Source organism: Myotis yumanensis, unplaced genomic scaffold (genome assembly GCF_028538775.1).
Source record: "Myotis yumanensis isolate MYYU_CA2020_CCGP unplaced genomic scaffold, mMyoYum1.0.hap1 SCAF_3, whole genome shotgun sequence".
Lineage (NCBI taxonomy): Eukaryota > Metazoa > Chordata > Mammalia > Chiroptera > Vespertilionidae > Myotis > Myotis yumanensis.
Genome location: NW_027223754.1, coordinates 183551348 through 183575178, shown reverse-complemented (window position 1 = coordinate 183575178; position 23831 = coordinate 183551348). Strand labels below are relative to the sequence as shown.

At 40.9% G+C, this 23831-nt stretch overlaps 1 protein-coding gene across 3 annotated transcripts in view; it reads left to right on the top strand.

Moving 5' to 3' along the window:
* PDE3A (phosphodiesterase 3A) overlaps positions 1-23831 on the top strand; it is a 253482-nt gene that overhangs the window by 187949 nt on the left and 41702 nt on the right. For all 3 annotated transcript variants that reach the window (XR_011470840.1, XM_070410607.1, XM_070410608.1), the window contains exons 3-4: positions 21046-21303; positions 23439-23593. Coding sequence is in view for 2 of the 3 variants with exons in the window: in XM_070410607.1 (XP_070266708.1) it covers positions 21046-21303; positions 23439-23593 (413 nt within the window). In the remaining variant the exon portion in view is untranslated. The remainder of the gene's footprint in view (positions 1-21045; positions 21304-23438; positions 23594-23831) is intronic.

The following is a 23831-nucleotide window of genomic DNA, read 5'->3' as shown; positions in this document are numbered from 1 at the left end:
AAAGCAAGAAAATGAAGGCACTGAATACTAACTGTTCTTTTAGAGATTTTGGTAGAGAAATGTGATAGTAGTTGACAGGGATGTGGAGACTGTGGAAAGAATGTGCATTAAAGAAGTATACAGGTGCCCTGGCTGGGTGGCTCAGTTGATTTGAGCATTGTCCCATACACCAAAAGGTTGTGAGTTCAGTTCCCAGTCAAGGCATATGCTGGAGGCAACCGATCAATGTTTCTCTCTCTTCCTCTCTCTGGAACATTAATAAAAACATATCCTTGGGTGAGGATTAAAAAAAGAAGAAGAAGATAGGGTATCCTATAAAAAAGGAGACTGGTATGTCTAAAACTGTGGGACTCTGGTGGATTTGTAGGCAGACGAGAAGACACTAATATCAGAAGTTTGCTTGGGAAGTGTCAGAGTCAAGAGACATAAGTGATGTTAATGGTTACTGTCATCTTCCCCTAAGCTTCCTGTGTCCTTCTCAATGTCAGGACTTCATCTGCCAGCTTCTTTTGAAAACTCAGGTTGGCCAGTTAGGAGCAGTTGAGTTGCACTGAAGCAAGCTCTTCCTTTCCAGCTGTTCCTTTCTAATATTTCTTCAAAAACATTGGCTACAATAAATGCTTCATGGCAAACATAATGTTCATTATAGCATTTTCAGTTTATGGCTAACATTGCAGCACTGATACCAGTAGGTCGCTCAAGCAAAAAGGAAATCATTCACAATCTTAGGTGGGTTATATTTATGAAAATGGTGAATCTTATCTATTTAAAGACTTAATTAAGAGGCTTTTTTTTAGCTTCCCAAATCTGAAAGAAGAAAGAATATCATCTTGTAAGAGCAAGCATGTAAAATGCTATTTGCTGATTACAAAGGGAAGCTCAAAAGATAATATTTGCTTTAAGGAGGCAGAAAGATTGACTATGCATCTCCAGAATTACCTTTCTTTGAAGGTATAAATGATCAACTTGCACTCAATACAAGGAATTTAAACAATGTATGCAATCATAGACTGTATATAGTCCCATACTACTATTTTAGCAATGGGTTAAAATCTGTTCACTCTTATTTTATTCTTTCTATGTCCTAGTGTTTTCCAGTGATGCAAATGAGCCATTACTACAAATAAAGCCACTTTCTGTCAAGTGTGCACCTATGCTAGAATACTAACCTCACAAAGGAGCCCTGAAAATAAGCAGCGAGCCATGTAGTCAAAGATAAATGAAAATCAGGGAGAGCATCCCTAGAAAATGTGTCCATTCTCCCTCTGCTTTCTGTTCTCTTTTTATTCATTGCCAGTCATGTGAGTGTGTTTATTGCCGGCAGACAGTCGCCTTAAGTGGCATGCTACTCGGTAAGAGGTAATAAGAACTTGAAGGGCGTCTTGTTTGACTATAAGAGCCAGGCGAAGGCATTCTTTCAGGACTGATTACATTGATAGAGGTTCTCCAAACTTTTGAGAACTGTTTGTAAGAACGGCATATTGTGTTAGGAGGAAAAACTCATTTATTTAATAATTGGATGTGGTTTTTCTTCAGTTCTTGCAGTATGCTGAGTATTAGATTATTTTAAAAAATAATTGCCCTCAAATTCACAATCTGGCACAGAATTCAGTCACAAACAATTAGCAACAGCACAATATGGTGATAGATGTTGGAACAAAATACTATGAAGGTTTTGAGGGTGAAGTGATTCATTTGGTGTCAGTCTGGGCATAAAGCTGCAATGTTTTTGATCATTAAAGCTGGATCTTGGTTGTTTATACCCATACACCAGAGAAATGAAGTCCTAGGTGGAAGTAACACCAAAAGCAAAGACATGGGTTGTGATAGCATATTTGAGGAGATAATCCAGGACAGTTAGGGGCGGCAGGGGGGGCATTAGTGGGGTGTATGGAAATGTAGCTGAAAAAGGGGGTTAAAGGCTACATATTAAGACACTCAGAGGCATGCCAAGAAGTTGAATCTTGTTTTGTACCTTTGGGAAACCATCAAAGAAAATCACAGAGCAGCATAATAAGTGTGCACTGTGAAAAACTGAGTTTGTGGTGGAAGAAAATTAGGAGACAAAAACTGCAGCCATTCTCATGTGAAGTAATGAGAGATGGCTTAAGGCAAGGATGAAGGCGTTTAAAGGAAGAAGTCATTGACAGAGACTCTTCAGCAGACATTTCCAGGTGCAGTAACCAGATGGAAGTCAGGGTATCAGTTTTGGTGAGTGATTTTATTGTTAGTCACGGTAGGAAATCGAGGAGGAAAAGTAGAGTTCGGGAGGTGAGGATAAAGTATTCTCTTTGGGAAAGTTGGGCCTGACTACCCAGGAGATACCTAGAGTGCCACTGTCCACAGACCAGAAATGAACACAGGCCCAAGTGCTGAGAAATAGTCAGTATTGAAGCTCCAGCTTAGTGGGTATTCATTGAAACACAGGTGAGAGCTGGAAGAGAAGGGCATAGATTAGGATGAGGGGGAAAAACAAAATAATAAAAAGGAGCAACAATTAAGGAGAGAAAAGGAGCCAGCAAAGCAGAGTTACTTCTCAGAGGGTGCAGAGCAGTGGTTCTCAACCTTACTAATGCTACGACCCTTTAATACAGTTTCTCATGTTGTGGTGACCCCCAATTTCATTGTTACAAATTGAACATAAAGCATAATGATTAATCACAAAAACAATATGTAATTATATATGTGTTTTCCGATGGCCTTAGGTGACCCCTGTGAAAGGGTCGTTTGACCCCCAAAAGGGTCGCGACCCACAGGTTGAGAACCGCTGGTCTAGAGAAAGCCAGGCCAGGGCAGAGCCAAGACGAGAAAGAGGCTGTGGTGCTGGGCCAAGGAAGACAGGGTCAGGATTGTCCTTAGATATTTAAGATACTGATTGAATTTGATATAGGTAGTTTTATGTTATCTGGAAGAGATCTAAATTAGGCTGCCAGGAATGGAAGCTTAAATACCTTTAAAAAGGCTGTAAAGAGAGAAGAGAGCTCTCTTTCCAGGGACCTAAGAGGTTAGAATTTAAAAGGAATAGATAGCACTATAAAGATAAATTAAACTTTCCAGTGGAGGATTAGATAATTTTTGTGTATTTTCCACCAAGAAGAACCAGAGAAAGAAAATTCATTTAAACTAATTAGGCACAGTTTTTGCTCAGCCTCGTTAAAGTTGCTGTGGGAATAGAAAATAAATATAAAATGATTCTTTATCTTCTAGAAGCTCATATAATCTGTATATCTGTAATAGAGTGTGTTTGCACAGGAAGATATTATGAATGGCATTTTGGTTATTACAAGTCACTTTGAAGGTCCATGGCATGTGGAAATTTGAAATTAAGGTACAGATATGGCTAGTGTGCTAGGTGCTGGTGTTACAAGTGATTCTCTTGTCTATAATGAAACTAGCCAACACTCCACTCTCCGAGCACATGGTGGTCTCAAGCTCTCCGTGGGCTACCAGTACCTGCTGAACCCAGGATAATCATACATTTTACCATTTCATAACATTCTGAATATGACAATCACTGAAACCAGTTTCTTAAAGTCAAGTGATTAACCTAGACTAGTAGACAGCTATTTTGTGAAATTCTATTTTTATCACCACTATGTATCTACTAATTACATATATACTTGGTAAAGTGTTATGCCCTATTAGTTATTTCCAACCAGAAGCAAAAGAAAACTTAACTCAGACTAGCTGTGGCACTAAAGAAATGTTATTATCAATGTTATTATCCCTCATAATAATAAGGCTTCCGGGTCAGTGAATTCAGTGGCACAATAATGTTGTAGTTGACCTAGGTTTTTCTGTTCTCTCTACTTTGGCTGCTGTTACACGATTGGCTCCATCCAAAAGCTGATTCCACTCGTGAGCCAAAGATGGCTGTTAGCAACAGCACTGTTTCCTGCTGGTGGGAGGGAATTTCCTCTCCTGGAAACACTAAGCAAAGCTCCTCTCATGTCTCATTCACTGACTCACATAGATGAAGGCCTGCCCATCTTTGACCAAACACCTGGTCTTGGTGATTAAATCAGCATGATTGCTATAGAAGTCAATCACAACATCTGCTGCACATGGTTTGAAGAGAGTTCAGAAGTGGGGCATTTCACAGTATTTCTGCATATATTTACCTTAATGTCACAATGCTACAATACTCCCTAAAACAGTGGTTCTCAACCTTCTGGCCTTTTAAAATAGTTCTTCATGTTGTGACCCCCAACCATAAAATTATTTTCGTTGCTACTTCATAACTGTAATGTTGCTACTGTTATGAATCATAATTTAAATATATGATATGCAGGATGGTCTTAGGCAACCCCTGTGAAAGGGTCGTTCGACTGCCAAAGGGGTCGCGACCCACAGGTTGAGAACCACTGCCCTAGAACAAGTACCAAACCTGGCAATTGATCCAACAGTCACAAGACCTGCTTAATGGACATCTGAGAGAAGCCGTTGTAATCTTTTGGGCCAGCATAAGGTGGCATTAATGACAGAGACACTATATTAAGTTAGAACTAGTGAAATCAGCAGGAAGATAAGTTGAGGCTATTTTTAGTTAGACCTCACTATATACATATATTCATTTTAGTCTTTAGTTTGTTTGCCATCAGAATCAGCACATGAAAGGACTCATTGCTTCTATTCTATGTTTGTTTGCTTCAATGATGCTTGCTTATTTGTTTCTATGGGAAACTTTAATTAAATTTCTTATACCATACTTCCATTCTCATCTCCTTATTTTAAGATGAAACAAAACTACAGTGGACTGAAATGATGGCTAAAGAGGAATTCACTACCAGTTTCTTCTTAGATCCTTCCTCTTTATCCTTTCTCCCCCAGTGCTGGGGGTGGGGGAGGGGGGCAGCCCACATTTTTATTCAGCAGTTTTATTGATCTTTTAAAATTATAATCTTAATTCCTAAAGTTATTTTGTCTTCTTGTTATACATCTCTGTGTTGAAAAATCTGTGCTGAAATCTCAACAAATTGTTGGTCATTTGTATTTCTTAAATATGCCATCATTGATATAATGGCATATGGAAGCATTGACTAAACTAAAAATTATGTCCACAAGGAAGAAAACAAATTTATGACATAAATGTTGAGTGACTCATTATTATGACAAAATGACTTGTTTTCTTACCTGATTTCCTCCAACACAGTGTCGCTAAACATGAACAGTAGGGTATCAATTTGAGATGGTTCTCATGCAAACCCTTTAAGTTCCTGCCCAAAATCTGCTTATTAAATATCTTGGTGAGCTACTGGGGTCTGCTGACCTGCAGATAATCATATTTATTATCTGAATGTCTCATATATTATCAATATAATAAGATTATAACTGAAACCAATTTCTTAAACTGAAGTAATTAACTCAGACTTGTAGACAGATACATTATAAAATTTTATTTTCATTACCACCTAAAAGGAAAATGAAGACAGATGCTTTTCTATTAGCAACAGAAGTCTCCATAAGAGCCCATTAGTTTTTCCTTCCAGGAAGAAATATTACAAGAGGTTGTCTTAAGCATAGGAAATTGGGGGAAAGAATAATTGTTTGTTTTTTTTTATGGAGAAAACTTAGAGAACTTCTCTAAGACTTAGTAAGAGTCTAATTTAATTTTCAAAAAAGATGTGAAGGAAAGGAGTATACCATGAATTCTCAGCTTACTTGTGATGTTAATAAGTTCCCCTTTGATAAAAAGAGTCTAAGTTGATAAAGATTAATTGAAGGAAGAGTTTGCAACACTAACAGCATGTAGCAAATTGGCAAAGATTTTCATGTCATTAAAAGTAAGTGATCACCCTAGCTGGTTTGGCTCAGTGGATAGAGCATCAGCCTGTGGACTGAAGGGTCCCAGGTTCGATTCTGGTCAAGGGCACATGCCTGGGTTGCGGCTCAATCCCCAGTGGGGGGCGTGCAGGAGGCAGCCAATCAATGATTCTCATCATTGATGTTTCTAGCTCTCTCTCCCACTCCCTTCCTCTCTGAAATCAATAAAAATATATATATTTTTAAAAAGTAAGTGATCGTATGTAGGAAAAGTTACTCAAAATACAGATGGCAGTTTAGCTGTAATTAATAGTGGAGATCCAGACTGCCTGGGTTGGGATTCTACCTCTGCCAGTTCTTATCTATGTAACTGTGGGCAAGTTACTTAACTTTTTGTGCACTAATTTCAAATTTTCAAAGTCATTACCTTTATCATGTAATTTTTAGAGCTGTGAGTTGCCTTCTGGAAAATCAAGAAGTGATATTGCAGGCTTTTAATATTTACACAAATCTCTGTATGCAAAATTGTTCACAGATAAGCTCGCCTCATTCCTTGAAACCAGTTAGCAAAAAGTAGATGCTCACGTACTCTGAGAGGCAAGGAGATCTCAAGTTTCCTGATCTCTATTGGGAAAACTGGAAGCTGGAGAGCCCAGGAACCCGTTTCAAAGTTGAGACCTGGTGTTGGAGCTATGGGAGTTGTAAGGGCTGAAGGCTTTGAGGGAAATGCTAAGAAACCTGAGGTTTTTCTATTTGAGTGGTGCCTATCTTAGCCACCAGTCACTCTCTGTTCTCATGCTTCTCCTCTCTGGAGAATTGATCCTCCCCTTCTTTAATCCTGCTTGGAGGAGAGGTATGGATGGGAAATGTGATGAGAATGGATGCAACTTGGTTCAGGGCAGCCATTTTCAAAGTTTGTGTGGAAAAGAATTACATGGCTGGTGCAGGTGTTTTTGAGTCCTGCATTTTTAGAAACAACCGTTCATTTTGAGAAACAGCCTCTTTCACTCTTGTCATGACCTAAGACCATAGGGATACATCCACAAGAGCAGTTTTCAACCCCTGTGCCCCAAGAATTTTTGAACCATGCAATACCTGACTATTTAGTCAGGGGCACTGACCTCTTTTTCCCTTAGATTGTCAAAGGAAAAAATAACAATAGCCAACACAACAATAGCTGTGCAGTGTGAATAAAAATTATACCTTTATTGTCACATCAACAAAAAATATATTTATTGGTGTGCCACCAAATTTTAGTAATTAATTTATGTGTGCCATGAGATGGGAAAGGTTGAAAAGTGCTGATCCACAGGGTTCCCTCAGTTTCCTCTTTTACTCTCTGATCCCTTTCAGTCCCTAGAACATCTTTCACTAGACTGCACGCTGCTTTACGGCAGCAGCCCAGATCCATTCATCTTTGTAGCCCTAGGGTCTAGACCAGTGATGGCGAATCTATGACACGCGTGTCAGAGGTGACACGCGAACTCAGTTTTTTGGTTGATTTTTCTTTGTTAAATGGCATTTAAATATATAAAATAAATATCAAAAATATAAGTCTTTGTTTTACTATGATTGCAAATATCAAAACATTTCTATATGTGACACGGCACCAGAGTTAAGTTAGGGTTTTTCAAAATGCTGACACGCCGAGCTCAAAAGGTTCGCCATCACTGGTCTAGACAGTACCAGCTACCCCATACATGTTCAGTTAATATTTGTTGAATAAATGAGGCAAAATGAATGTTTCCCAGTGCCTTCATATTCCCTTTCTCATATTCCACACCATTGATATATATTTTTTGTTGTTTAAAATATTGCATTGTAGCCCTAACCGGTTTGGCTCAGTGGATAGAGCATTAGCCTGCGGACTGAAAGGTCCCAGGTTCGATTCCGATCAAGGGCATGTACCTTGGTTTCGGGCACATCCCCAGTAGGAGGTGTGCAGGAGGCAGCTGATCTATGTTTCTCTCCCATCAATGTTTCTAACTCTCTATCCCTCTCCCTTCCTCTCTGTGAAAAATCAATAAAATATATTTTTTAAAAAAACATTGCATTGTAACTGATTTAGAGTGCATTTGCAATGGAAATAATGCCATTGTAACTATTATTAAGTGATTGTATAAGCTTTTGTGGGGTAGCATAGGAATTTCATCACTTTATAGCATTATTTCTCTGGAAAATGCACACAGCATTTTCTAAGTTCAAAAAAAATGCTTTACTAGTGTTTTGAAGTTTGATCTATTTATAACGTTGGAAACATTGCTTAATTTATGATATCTTTGACTAGTTGCAGGAACTGGAATTTATTGAGTTTTAAAATATATTTATGAAATGTTTAATTTGTATGAAACAATCTGTGGTTATTAAGAGCATCCACTCACCCTTTATGTTTACACTCTGGAGGGCTGTGATCATAGTATATCAAAAAGAGAACATTTTGTTAGACATTGTCAAACCCAATATGGATTTTATGCACTCACAAGGAAACACACTCCTTGTTTTATTTTGTGAGGGCAGGGGCACTTGAAGAGATTTCTGTAATAAGTGAAGACTATTATGGGAATAAATACATTGCATTTTTTTCATGTCCCAATATCAAATCACTTTATAAGTACAATTGATTTTCCTTAATGTTACTCTCGCTCTGCCCTTCCAGTTCATTCATGCTGCAAGTATCCTAGTTTCACATATTTATTGTTGTGACAGCCTTTTTTTTTTTTTAAATATATTTTATTGATTTTTTACAGAGAGGAAGGGAGAGAGATAGAGAGTTAGAAACATCAATGAGAGAGAAACATCGATCAGCTGCCTCCTGCACATCTCCCACTGGGGACGTGCCCGCAACCCAGGCACATGCCCTTGACCAGAATCGAACCTGGGACCCCTCAGTCCGCAGGCCGACGCTCCATCCACTGAGCCAAACCGGTCCCGCCTGTTGTGACAGCCTTGTTCAAATCTGACTTCCATGCTACACCTAACCTTCCTCAAGTACTGTGCACTGTTCAATCACATCATTTTCCTTCTCAGACAACTTCATCACTCAATTACCAAATGATAGAATTAGAAAAATCTGTCTTTCATTCATTGGCATCTAAATCTGGCCTGATACTTCCTTTTCAACCTTATTTTCTACTAATAGAAAGCAGACACTTTCCATGCCTGAGTGACTAGTCTACCCATGGAATCCTACATTCATTTTTCTCATGTAGACATCCCGACCCACTCTGACTTCATGCTTCTTCATGCTTTTCCGCTCTGTCCCTCACATGCTCTGCGCCTGTTTGTCCGCCTCACCAGGGTCTCCAATCCCCATGTCCAATTTCCTTTCTTTCCTATCTGGCAGACCCCTCCTGTTTTCACTTCTTTGCCTTTTCATGTGTAATTTTATGACAGTCATTCTCTTTTGTATCTCTAATCTCAACATTGTCTACATCGCTCTCTTAACAAAGGACTCATGACTAATTTATAGAGTAAATAAAAGCCAACACCTAAGAACTCCAACTTCTCACCTGCATATCTATGTTCTTCCTTCTCTCTATTATCATGGGAAAGGCATCCCCCCTTGTGAAAAGTATCCACCGTTTACTTTCTTCTCTTGGACCTTGAGCTATTGAGCATCCCATGGGCTTTATTGCATTTTAGATGCCCCACACCAGTGGGATACCCCTTTAACATTTAGGCTTGCTCACTTGCTCACCAGCTCTTTAGAGCCCGTCTTCCCTCTAGGTACTGACATATCTCTATCTTCCATTTTATAGCCAGTTTTCACCAAATAGTTGTCTTCATTGTCTCCATTGTCATGTCTTCCTGTCACTGCTCTGTTTATTGCAGTGTGACTTCCAGCCTCAATACTTCACTGACACTGCGCTCTCCAATGTTACCAATGACCTTCTAGATACTAAACTAATAGATATTTTCAGAATTTATTAATTTCTCAAATTCATTGGTCACTGTTGGTGATTCATCCCACCTGGACAAAAGCATTTCCATGGCCCATTCGATCATACACTCAGAGTTTTCCATTGTCCCTTTTCATTTTTCTTTGCGAGTTTCTCTTTCCCCTGTCTCTTAAAGGTCGGTATTGATTATGGCTCTGCCCTCAGCACAATATCTTTTTTCATTATACATGTCCATGGTAGTGTGTTTTTGAAATGGTCATATCTGTGTCATTCATACCCAAAGGTGTATTTCCAGTCCAGATGTCGCTTCTGATATTCATCTTGAATCACCCATGAATGTCACATATCTACTAAAAGATGAATATCTCAACATCCACACCAAATCTTATTCCTCCCCCCGTGATTCCCTAACTTAGAGGCAGCCTGACTCCTTCCTACACTCATATCGATAATGTCACTACCTGCAGAGCGTTCTCGTTGCCTTGAGTCATTCATTAAAGCTCTTGATTTTGGCTCATGTTCCTCTCATGATACATTCCCTCCAGCCTCTCAAGATACACCCTTTTGTTGTTGTTTTATTTAGATACTAGTGGCCTGGTGCATGGATTCGTGCACATTGAAAGGAAATTAATTAGAAGAGATATCTTAATATCCCTATTCAACCTTTCTCTATAACAGAAGTGTCAACCAAATTCACAATTGACAATGACAGATGGAAACACATGCATGCAATTGGTGCCAGCGAGAGCTTTATATGTATCACGCATGCACGAGTCAACGTTTATTTTTAAACTAGAGGCCCAGTGCACAAAAATTTGTGCACTCGGATGGGGGAGGGGGGTTCCCCAGCCCGGCCTGTGCCCTCTCGCAGTCTGGGACCCCTCGGGAGATAACGACCTGCTGGCTTAGGCCTGCTCCCAGGTGGCAGAGGGCAGGCCCAATCCCTAGGTGCAGCCCCTGGTCAGGCTCAGAGCAGGGCCGATTGGGGAGTTGGGGCGCCGCCCCCTGCCATGCACAGAGCAGGACGGATCAGGAGGTTGCAATGCCACCCTCAGTCACGCTCAGGGTAGGGCCGATTGGGGGGTTGGGGCACCGCCCCCTGTCACACTCAAGGCAGGGTTGATGGGGAGGTTGCAGCGCCACCCCCTGCCACGCAAAGAGCAGGGCCGATCAGGGGGTTGGGGCGCTGCCCCCTGTCACTCACAGAGCAGGGCAGATCAGGGGGTTGGGGCACTGCCCCCTGTCACTCACAGAGCAGGGCCCATCAGGGGGGTTGGGGCTCCGTACCCTGTCAAACACAGAGCAGGGTCGATCAGGGGGTTGGGGAGCTCCCCCCTGTCACTCACAGAGTAGGGCCGATAGGGGAGGTGGGGCACCGCCCCCTGTCACACACAGAGCAGGGCGGATCAGGGGGTTGGGGCGCTGCACCCTGTCACACTCAGGGCAGGGCCAATGGGGAGGTTATGGCTCTACCCTGTCACACACAGAGCAAGGCCCGTGGAGCGGGGTTGGGGCGCCACCCTCTATCACCCACAGAGCAGGGCGGATCAGGGGGTTGGGGCGCTGCACCCTGTCACACTCAGGGCAGGGCTGATGGAGAGGTTATGGCTCTACCCCATCACACACAGAGCAGGGCCCGTGGGAGGGGGGGGGAGGGGGAGTTGGGGCGCCGCACCCTGTCACACACAGAGCCACAGGGCAATCAAGGGATTGGGGAGCTTCCCCCTATCAGGCACAGAGCAGGGCTGATCAGGGGGTTGGGGTGCCTTCCCCTGTCATGAACAGAGCAGGGCAGATAGGGAGGTTGTGGCCCTGCCCCCTGTCACACACAGAGCCGCAAAGGGATCAGGGGATTGGGGAGCTCCCCGCTATCAGGCACAGAGTAGGGCTGATCAGGGGTTTGGGTGCTGCCCCCTGTCACGCTGATCCCAGTGCCGGGAGGCCTTGCGGCTCCACTGATCCCAGTGCCGGGAGGCATATTACCCTTTTACTATATAGAATAGAGGCCTGGTGCATGGTGGGGGCTGGCTGGTTTGCCCTGAAGGGTGTCCTGGATCAGGGTGGGGGTCCCCACTGGGGTGCCTGGCCAGTCTGGCTGAGGGGCTGAGGGCTGTTTTCTGGAAGCGGGTGACTGAAGCTCCCAACTGCTCCTTTTTTTCTTTTTTTCTTTTTCTATTCTGGGCCGGCTTTAGCTCTGAGGCCTTGCTGCTGAAAACATCGATACAATGTTGCGGTCCGGCTGGCTGAAGCCCAGCTGACTGAAAGCCGGTTTCTGGGGTTTTGTTTAGCTTCTTATTTGCAACATAGTACATAGTTGCTTAGAGTTGCAGCTAAGAGGCCGGCAGCGGCAGGCGGGGAACGTTGGAGTCTGCAGTCACTGGAGCAAGCAAGCCTCCCTGCTCGCTTCAGTACATGGCTGCCGGCCGCCATCTTGGCTGACAATTAATTTGCATAAGGATATGCTGATTAGCCAATGGGAAGGGTAGCGGTCGTACGCTAATTACCATGTTTCTCTTTTATTAGTGTAGATTGCCAGTGCACATCATATGTACCGGACAGTTAGACAGATGGACAGTCACTTAGCCTTTTATATATAGAGATAATTGACATATAACATTATAGTTTCCAATGTGCAACATTCAGTGTTTGTGTATATTGAGAAATAATCAGCACAGTAAGTCTAGTTGCTATTCATCACCATACATACACATTTTTTATGATAAAAACTTTTAAGATTTATTCTCTTACCATTTCAAATATGCAATACAGCATTATTATCTATTATCACTATTCTGTACTCAGACCTATCCTCTTCTACCTGCAGTACTCTTTACTTCAGTTGAACTTTGTCCTCAAAGGCCATTCTCTCTCTACCTCCACTCTTTTAGGATTTTCTCTTTTCCCCAAAATATTCATTCATTATACACGAATTCTCTGCTTACTCTTTTCATATATGTACCAAATTATAGAAACATGTGTAATGTTGCTTCCTTTTACCAGTATTATTACTTCTCCTTGGCAGTTTCACTATTTTCTGAATAGTACTTATTCTAGAATCAATTTCTTAAATATAATTTTTATTCATGACTTCAATATTGCAGTAACTATTCTCAATATTTTTAATTGTTTTTATTGATTTAGTTATTACATATGTGTCCTTATCCCCCTCAATATTTTTTTAATTTTAAGTTTAAGATTAGAACATAAAATTGTGCTAGAAGGTTAAAATGTTTTAGGGTGGCTTCTAGAAAATTCAGTTATTTGTTTTAAGGAAATATCTTGGACACTATAATTTTTCTTTTTACTTTTCTTTAAGGTGAAGAACTGGAGAGAGGAAAATTACTTATCTTTGGAGGTTGGGAGTATAGTTCTTATAACTTCACTACTTTCTAATATCACTGAGTGTCTAAAAAAAAGTACCAGATCCTAAGCAAGGCACTGGGAGTAAACTGGTGAATGAAAATCAGCATTGCCTTTGTCCTCCTTCCACTCTCAGCCTCAGAGAGGAAGACAAACCTTCATCCAATGACCAACCACCAGAAGTTGAATTGAAAACTGTCACAAGTTCTATGATAGAGAGGTTCTACGAATACATCGGAGAACTGGTCGGAGATGCAAGATCTCTCTGAAGTTACAGCTCCCATGGTTTTTCATTTGTTTTGTTGTTGATGCTTTCAGTGTATGGAGCACAGAATGCCCCAACAGAATTCACATGGAGACCAGATTGGCTGCTACTGCGACAGGCCAGAGGTCTCCCAGATCAGCAGTAGTAGATGCAAATAAGTAGCATAGATAAGTGCCCCCTGATCACAAGGTAGGAAAGTTTTAGTGATAAGTGACACAACGTGGGTAAAACCAATGCCACTGAAGCCTCACAAGACCATTGTGTCAGAATGCACATTTTAATGATGTTTGTTTTATGGATATTTTAATCACAATAGTAGGTAATTACATGTGGAAAATAATTTAAATCAAGTTGTGCGTGAAAAGAGGTCGTGTTTACAATGTGTATCTTATAAAAATTGAGAAAGGTGACAGAACTGAAATGTTGCCTTAGAGGAATTATTGCTAATGTGATCCTAGTTTCACTTAAACAGTGATCTCTAGAGATACTCTAGAGACACAATTTTCTACCAATAGTCTTATGTAAATTATTCTTTTTTTAGCTTTTTTTTTCTGTGAAAAGAATCTAAACTCTGAGAGAGCAGCACTCATTCAAAAAGATGTTCAGACAATTAAGAGTTCTTTACAAAGGCAGAATACTGCCATCTGTTGTTCACTGAAATTGGTTTTAGACTAAGCAAATATAAACCTCAAGTTCAACAGTAATTCTGAAAATTTAACAAACAAAAGACCATCAAAATTCATCAACTTGTGAGTTCATACTTATTTTAGAGGTTCTCAATTTTCCTGTAATGTTTACCAACTTGTACTCAATCAGAAAATCCAATTTCTTCCACCAACAGAAATAATAATGCTTTTTATTTGCATAGCAATTTGTACTAAACCAAGCCTCTCCACCTTCATTTGCATGCACACCCCTGTGAACAGCTTACTACCTAAACTCCTCATAGCTTTGCCATATCATCTTTCTAAACAGAGATAACCAGTTTGGACGTCAATGCAGCTGTTATCTTCTCGGGGATATGGGTGTTTACTAAAGTACACAATTTAATAAGTATGTCTTATTTCTTAAATAATAAGACAGTAGTCTGTGATAATAATTATTTTTTAAGCTATTGGGTGAAATTGCTAGTGTCTGGAAGGTATTTAGGACACAACAGAGGGACAGTTTTAATCATTTTTATCTTATTGGCAGATAGACTATAGGGAAATAAAGAAGGACACAAGGCCATGTACAACATCCCATTTGGTGATATGGAATGTTCTTTGAACATCAAAAGAGAGGGAAGTGAAGAATTCTGGTAACTGCTGGAGTTTGTTGTGTCTCACATCTCAAATGGGGCCAGCAGCGGTGTTGGTGGAAAGCGGTTTGATGAAGGGCCTGATATGTTTTTCTCCTACTGTACATACATATTATCTTAAGGAGAAAATCCAAATGTAAACTCATATTCTCTGCCAGAAAATTAAAATAAGCAAACATCTGCTTCCTTAAGGATGGCATCTAGCCAAGGTTCAGCCTACAATGAGTTACTGCAACATTTTCACATGATTTCATTTTTTAAAAATTTCCCAACCAACTTCAAGTCTAAAATTATAAATGGTTCCTATGAAAGTATAAACACATATGCCATTTTGCTGGCTCTGAGGTCAGAACCAGTAATACACCAAAGATCATTTATTGAATCCTGCTCTTCTTCTAAATCCATTAAAGACCAAGATAGTACTCTTCCTAATATCATAGCCTCCCAGAGAAAGATTTGGAGGGTGCGGGGTGGTAGCAAACTACTTTAGACATGTATGGGGAGACAGCTCCCGAAAACCCATCAGGCATCTTTTCTCAGCATTGAGGACCAAAGTTGGGTAAGAAAAGTCCCAGTGACTCTCTCCCTTTATGTGTCATCCCTTACACTGTTTATTCCTCTCTTACGTATCCCAATTCCCTTTTCACCCTGAGAATGTTCTTCCCATGCTGTTTGCCTCCCAGGGTGCTTCCCAGGATGACTAAAAAGAAAGAAAAAAACAAAGACAAAAAATTACTTCCAACAATGGAGTTAAGATGCCTGCTTTTAGAATTCCTTTCACATACTGTGTTATAAATCATACCAGAGCAATCAACCATATTAACTGAAAGCAGGACTTTTGTACAATTACTACATTTAATCTCAGAAGTATTAGCGAGTATAATCTTTATGCCTTTGTTGTTTACCTAGAATAAGAAGTGAAAGTATTTGGGATTTTGTTTTTGTTGTTTTATTTTGTGGTTGTTGGTAGTGAAATCATATCTCTATGCTTCCTTCATTTATAAACTGGCCCAGTATAAGTAAGAGACAAACATGCAAGCACAGTATGCATCTCTTTGTACACACAGCTTTTTCAATGCAATAATAATGATAATAATAATAATGGTGACTATAATTATTTATCAAACATATACTATGGGCCAAGCACTCTTCTGAGTTCTATGTGTGCCTGATCTCATTTAATCGTCAATAATACTACACAGTAGGTATTATTGGTATTAGCCCCCTTTTAGAGAAACAAGAACATAGATGAATTTTTTAAAATCCCAAATTTCTAATCTGAAATATGAACACAGGAAGATCCTGTGCTCTGAAAAGTCCATGTACTACCTCATAAAATAAAAATTTGATATTGATGAATGAATAAAAATTTCGCTCTGATATCCTAGTTCTTTATCATTTGGCTCTCCAGCTTCTCACATATACAACCTTCTAAATTATGTACATGATGAAAATATACACTTGTATCTTTTTGCATCCCAAGTGCTAATTCATATACCAGTCAAGACCAGTAGTTGGTCTGTTACAGTAAGAAATTTTTAAAGCAGAGAGTTATAAAAATGACATATATTTTCTGTACCTCTAGAGAGGTATCTACACTAATAAAAGAGAAAAATGGTAATTGGCGTACGACCGCTACCCTTCCGATTGGCTAATCAGCGTATCCTTATGCAAATTAACTGTCAGCCAAGATGGCGGCCGGCAGCCAGGCAGCTGGAAGCGAACGTGAGGTTTGCTTGCTCCAGTGACTGCAGATTCCAACGTTCCCCGCCTGACTTGCCGGACTCTGAGCTGGCAGTTTGAAACATTCTAACAAATATAGGCCCGGGATCTCAGAGCTGAAGTTATACATTGTTTCGATTATAGAACGGCAAACAAACCAGATACCAAGCCTCAGAGCTAGAGCCAGAGCTAAAGCTGGCCCAGAATAAAAAAAAAAGAAAAAAAGGAGTGGTTGGGAGCTTCAGTCAAAACCCCTAGCCTGAAAGCAGTCCTCAGCCCCTCACCCAGACTGGCCAGGCACCCCAGTGGGGACCCCCACCCTGAAGGGTGTGTGACCAGCTGCAAACAGCCATCATCCCCTCATCCAGGCTGGCCAGGCACCCCAGTGGGGACCCCCACCCTGATCCAGGACACCCTTCAGGGCAAACCAGCCAGCCCCCAGGCCTCTATCCTATATAGTAAAAGGGTAATATGCCTCCCAGCACAGGGATCAGCGGAGCCACGAGGCCTCCTGGCACCAGATCAGCATGACAGGGGGCAGCGCCCAAGCCCCCTGATCTCCCTGCAGCTCTGTGTGTGACAGGGGGTGGTGCCCCAACCCCCTCCCCCCCCACGGGCCCTGCTCTGTGTGTGACGGGGTAGAGCCATAACCTCCCCATCGGCCCTGCCCTGAGTGTGACAGTGGTGGCGCCCCAACCCCCTGATTGGCCCTGCTCTGTGGGTGACAGGGGGCGGTGCCCTAACTCCCCTATCGGCCCTACTCGCCCTACTCTGTGCGTGACAGGGGGGAGCTCCCCAACCCCCTGATGGGCCCTGCTCTGTGCATGAGAGGGGGAGCTCCCCAACCCCCTGATGGGCCCTGCTCTGTGCGTGATGGGGGGGGGGGGGGGGGCAGTGCCCCAACCCCCTGATTGGCCCTGCTCTGTGAGTGACAGGGGGCAGCGCCCCAACCCCCTGATTGGCCCTGCTCTGTGCATCACAGGGGGTGGCGTCGCAACCTCCCCATTGAACCTGCCTTGAGTGTGACAGGGGGCGGTGCCCCAACCCCCCAATCAGCCCTACCCTGAGCCTGACTGAGGGTGGCATCGCAACCTCCCAATCCGCCCTGCTCTGTGCATGACAGGGGGTGGCGCCCCAACTCCCCAATCAGCCCTGCTCTGAGCCCGACCAGGGGCTGCACCTAGGGATTGGGCTTGCCCTCTGCCACTCAGGAGCAGGCCTAAGCCAGCAGGTCGTTATCTCCCGAGGGGTCCCAGACTGTGAGAGGGCACAGGCCGGGCTGAGGGACCCCCTCTTCCCCCCCGAGTGCACAAATTTTTGTGCACCGGGCCTCTAGTTTTATATATAAATCTGCAGGCTTTCATGCAGTTTTTGATGGAGAACCAAGACTTTCTCTTTGACTATGTGTCCACTATGTTGAATTTGCAGTTGTCTTTCTTACATCCACCACACCTACATTTCATTGTCTACAACTGCCAGTGCTAGGGTGTTTTTTATCGTGGAAATGACTTGGGCACTTGGAAGCATTCTGAGTTGAAAATCTTTGAGATACATTATCATTTTCTTTTTGAATCTTTACAGTTGCATCTCCCCTACTTAATTTAACAGAAATCAATGTTAAAGCCAAGAAAATCAGTTATTTTTGGTTTGATATATAAAACTGCACTTCCCTCCGCTGTTTATCAGACTTAAATTCCAGATTTTCTATTTAAAGGTGGCAATCCAAATTTGGTTATTATTTAAACAGTGTCTGGGGAAATTATACTTGCATTTTCTTAAATGTTAAATATAAATATTTCTATTATAAGGAGAGCCTACGAAGTAGAATGTTTTCTATTGCTTGGTTACTTTTTTCTTTAAACGAAAAGATTTGCTTGATCTGCTCCATAAAAAGATTCAACTGTGGTTTTATGCTTAGTATAGTTCATTACTGCACTCAAAGATGATTTCAGGCTGTTAGCTTAAGACTTTCCTTTAAAGTAACTTTCGTATAAACTTTACCTTGAGTATTTGCTATCACTATCTAAGATTTCATAAGTTAAATGAAATATTTCTGAGTATTACTTGGTATACTTAGAAATTTAGTGGTACTATTGCAAGTTGAATAGGTGTGGGACTGCCCTCTGTGAGAGTCATTCCATTGTTTCATGTTATATATCATATGTGAGAAAACTCTGCCATCCACCAAAGCCCCTCTCCCCTAAAATCCCTGCATGGTGACCCCCTAGACATGCCTGCATCTTTGTTATTTGCCTGCTGTTTACTGGAATAGCGGCCAGTCTGTCTTCCAGGCTTTCAGCATTTTATGTGTGGTTAGTCTTGGCGATTCCTTGGCAGATGGATCTGATTGTTGGTTTAAGATTTCATGCTTCATTGAAGCCTCTGGCTATTTGAGTCAAAAAGTGGTGATAACGTCTTATGTGCAATACAACTTTTTACTGTTATACCAATAAGCCAATAAAGCAAAGACCTGACTTACTAATAGCAGGAAGAGTTTCAATGGTAAAAGTATTCACTTTGGTTTCTTAGCCAATTCCGATATGGTTAAATACTTCTTACTGACTTTTATTTTATTTTTTTTCACTTAAAGAATTTTGCTTTCACAAAGGCTTTAGCACAAGTGTTATTGAAATATGTAATGTGCTTATTTCCTAAATTTTTATGTTAACACTGACTGACTTATGAGGATAGTTCTGTTTCTATTTTAGCTTGAAATTTTTAATGTTTTTGAGTATATAAGAAATACATCTATTACTTTAAAAATATATAAAATTAAAGAATTATGAAAACACTGTTCTCTCACCAATAATTTATTTTAAAAATTATAATTCTAACTGTCAGTAAAAAAAATAATAATAATTCTAACAGTGAACATGCTCTACTTTTTTCAGATTTGTAAGTTTTAAATATTGAGAACATTTTGAGAAAACCTCTCTAAATATTAATTATTAGAGCATAAACTGTTAATTTCCGTGTCAGAAAGTCAACAAATGTATGTCCTGGAAACAAAGTTTGACTTAAATTTTCAATTTTTTAGGGAAGGTGTGCAACTTGTTAGTTCAACTTTATTAGAATGACATGGATAGGAATAAATATTACTCTTTCAGAAGATCATACTGAGTTTTTCAGAAACATAATAATTAGAGATGCATTTGAAAATTTATGTTTCTACAACGGAATGTTAACCTAGTTCACTTTCATTTCTTGTGGACATTTTGGAAGTTAACAATATAGATACATAAGTGAAATGTACATAATTATACATCCTAAAGCTGTTTCTATTACACTAAATTTTTATACTGGTTTATAATATATATTTAGGCCTACACACAGATAAAAACATGGCCCAGTCCTATATAATGAAAGGCTAATATGCAACTTGAACAGCAGAATGACCACTCTCTATGATGTGCACTGACCACCAGGGAGCAGACGCTCAAAGAAGGAGCTGCCCCCTGGTGGTCAGTGCGCTCCCACAGGGGAAGCGCCGCTCAGCCAGAAGCTGGGCTCATGGCTGGCGCGCACAGCAGCAGTGGCAGGAGCCTCTCCTGCCTCTGCAGCCTCTCCCACCTTTGCAGCAGCACTAAAGATGTCCGACTGGGGAGCAGGCCTAAGCCGTCAGTCAGACATTTCCTGAGGGTTCCCGGACTGCGAGAGGGTGCAGGCTGGACTGAGGGACCCTCCCCCTCACTACCCCCCCCCCCCCCAAATGCATGAATTTCGTGCACTGGGCCTCTAGTGATTAAATAAGACATTAAATAAAGGTATGTATACGTAAGAACTTAAAATGAAAAGGCTCGGTATATTTATTCCAGTGTACTAGCTCAGCACTTAAGCTGAAGCATGAGAGTACTTGTGTTTGCAGCCCAGCATTTCTTAGTTCCAGCTATCTGAGTCTGATTTTGCCAAGTTATTTTTTACTAATAAAAATGAAGGTAATGCCTGGCTGGTGTGGCTCAGTAGTTGAGTATCAACCCATGTACCAGGAGGTCATGGTTCAATTCCTGGTCAGGGCACATCCCTCTTTTCTTCCTATGGACCCTCCACACACACACACACACACACACACACACAGGCCTTCACCACACTAATGTCTCTCAGTCTGATAGGCAGTTTGGCAAAATATGATAAATGTGTTGCAGAATTCCAGAACTAAAATGTCTATTCTTACCAACCACCAGAAGAGGGACAATTTGTGAATTTGAACACAAATTGTGTTGCTTTTTGTGCTTATCTCTAATAGTAGTTGAATAGGTACCACAAACTAGGCTAAAATATTACATCTTAATAAAGCTAAAGTTTTGTCTTTTCAGAAAGAAATTACTAAAATTAAAATCGTATAGTATATTAACAATGTTATTTCCAAAATTAAATTTCTAGATAGTATACATTAAAATGGCAAGCTCTTCATAAGGAATAAGGAATATGAAGTTTTCTCAGGTCCTCTGAAATTTTTTGCCTTTTAAAAATTATTAATGTTTATGTGTTTAATCTCTTTAAATATATCCTCCCCTTCCCAAATTTTAACATTATAAAAAGTGTGCCATGAATACAAACATGGCAGAAGCCATGGCAAATTTTGGCAAAGTTTGAAACAGAAACATGTTTTGAATGTTACTCTCCTGTAGCCCCAAAGAGTCAATTCAGTCCATTTGGCAAACAAGCCCAATTTCATTCTCTGTGCCTTCAGATGCAGGGCTTTGCTTATCTGACTGTTCCTTTGTTTGGTGTCTCAGTCTTCAGGAACCAGTATCACTGTGGACATTGCTGTGATGGGCGAGGCTCACGGCCTCATTACCGACCTCCTGGCAGACCCTTCTCTGCCTCCCAATGTGTGCACATCCTTGCGGGCCGTGAGCAACCTGCTCAGCACCCAGCTCACCTTCCAGGCCATTCACAAGCCCCGAGTGAATCCTGTCGTCTCCTTCAGTGAAAACTATACCTGTTCTGATTCTGAAGAAAGCTCCGAAAAAGACAAGCTGGCTATTCCCAAGGTAGGTAGGAATGACACACCCATGGAAAGCCTAATCGTTTTCTTTTTTCCTCTAGGTCTCTCTCCTGTCACTCCGAACCCATATGCTAATTTAAGTCAGTGTCTCGGTGAAATGTCTTGATATGGTGACCAGAGTAATGAAAGTTTAACGTGAAGTCTTCTGTCCTTATACTTGATTGCTTTCTGTAAATTAAAATTTTACCATTTTATGTGGCCTTTTTTTATTCAGACTTCCAAGAAGTTTTTACTTCTATATGCCAGGCCCTGTTGAGTGGGATAAGGTTATGGCAGAACAACAACAACAGAAAGTCCCTGGTCCCATTCTAGTATGGCTTCTGTGTAAAATCCATTCCCTTCTGAAACACACAGTTTCTTCACTCTTTGCATTCTTAGTATGATATCCTTCATTGTACCCTGATGGCTTTCCCAATCCCAGTAAGATTTGAACTCAGAACAGTTTTAGTTGATTTTGGATTATTTAAAGTAAAAAATGGTCTTCATGTTTTGTGTAATTTTTTTTCTTTTTACGTGTAAGTTATACTAAGAATTTTATAGAAGTAAAGCTATAGAGAATAAGTCCTAAACTTGGTTTAGACCTCACATTAGTTGAGAACAAGCCGTATTAAAGACTAAAAATAATAAATAAGTCAGAACTTAAGTGGTCCCTGGTACCTCCTGCACCGTTATCTATTTGGAAACCAGCAGCCATTCTCTTGAACTGGTGATCAATCAGTAACATGCAAGCTCTTGCTGTTGTGTCTCTTGGCTCAGGAATGTGTTCTTTATACAACTTTGTCAATTAGCTGTTTATATAGTTTCCTTCCAACATCTACTTCTCTGAGAAAGGTATGGCTCAGCATGACATGGAACGGAGAGAGATTAACTGATTCCTTTGGCTCTCAAAATAGATATGAAGTCAATGACAGATTTATAGGCAACAATCCTGGTATTTACAATGCGTGACCTTTACCTTCTGAGATACAAATTAAGATCTTTAAGAGGCATGGAGAACTACTTAGTATCAGAGGTATATACTTCACTTCTCAGAAATTTCTAAATCCTCAGGAGAGCAGACTGCATCTTTATAAACTGTGCTTCCATGATTGGTCTATTGACCAATGGTTTGAGCTCCTACCTATGGTAACAGTTGCTGCAGTTGTAGCAGAATACCTCCACTTTCATTTTTAAGGTGAAGGCCCTCTTTACCATACTGGTGCTCATCCTAGTGAGCTCAGAATCTTGCCTCAGTGCTGATGATGCCGCATACCCCACTTAGGATATGAAAGGAGAAGAAATAATAAAGAGAAAGTTGCAGGTCAACCAGCAAAGTCTCCTACTAGGAGGAATTGGTACTGATGACATTACCCATAGACCTGACGTCTAAGTGACATTAACCACAAAGAGGTGGTACATTTTATGTTACACTCTTACTCTTTTTATTTAAATATATTTTTTATTGATTTTAGAGAGGAAGGGAGAGGGAGAGAGAGATAGAAACATCAGTGATGAGAGAGAATCATTGATTGGCTGCCTCCTGCACGCTCCCCACTGGGGATCGAGCCTGCAACCCAGATATGTGCCCTTGACCGGAATTGAACCTGGGACCTTTCAGTTTGCAGGCTGATGGTCTATCCACTGAGCCAAACCAGCTTGGGCCACTCTTTGACTCTTATGTCCTGTCATTTGTACGTCAAGAAATTAAAAGTAAATTAATAAACACTTTGGTGTAGAGACTGTTGTGCAAGATGATATCAATTAATTCATGCCCCCAAACAAGTGACTTTTGAGGGCAATCTTTTGCTCAAAATAACTAAAATGACATGTGTGTATAGGCATATAAATTCTGTTGAACTAATAAAACTATAAAATTACCTCAAAAGTAGTTGACTGTCATTCCAATAACTCTAATGTAATCATTGAAGTGAATATTCCAAAATGTTATTTTATAGTATTCATTTGTTCTGACCACAGTCTTTTATTGCATATCTGAGTACCCACATTTCAGACAGGTGATTGTCAACCAATATAGTTTAATAAATTTGCTTCCAAGTAAAAGCCATTTTCCCCCATTATATGACATTGAGGTTGGTGATAGAAAATATGCTTGGTAATAACATCGACTCTCCTTCTTCCTAGCGCCTGAGAAGGAGCTTGCCCCCCGGTTTGTTGAGACGAGTTTCGTCGACTTGGACAACCACCACCTCAGCCACAGGTCTACCCACTTTGGAGCCGGCCCCAGTACGGCGGGATCGCAGCGCCAGCATCAAACTGCATGAAGCACCTTTACCAAGGTTAGCAATGCTGCTATTGGTTTCACATCTCTTAGAGAAGTTACTTGCCAAACAGGAATTGTAAATTACAGGGGAAGGGAGGCCCAACCAATTAGAGTTGGTTGGAGGCCAGTTTTGGAAATGAAAAAAAAGTGTAGGCATGGTTTAAATGCAGAGCAGTACAGGGATTAGCATCAGATAATTAGGCTTACATTGTGTTTTGAGCAATGCATGCAGATTAAGTTTTGGTTTGGAACAT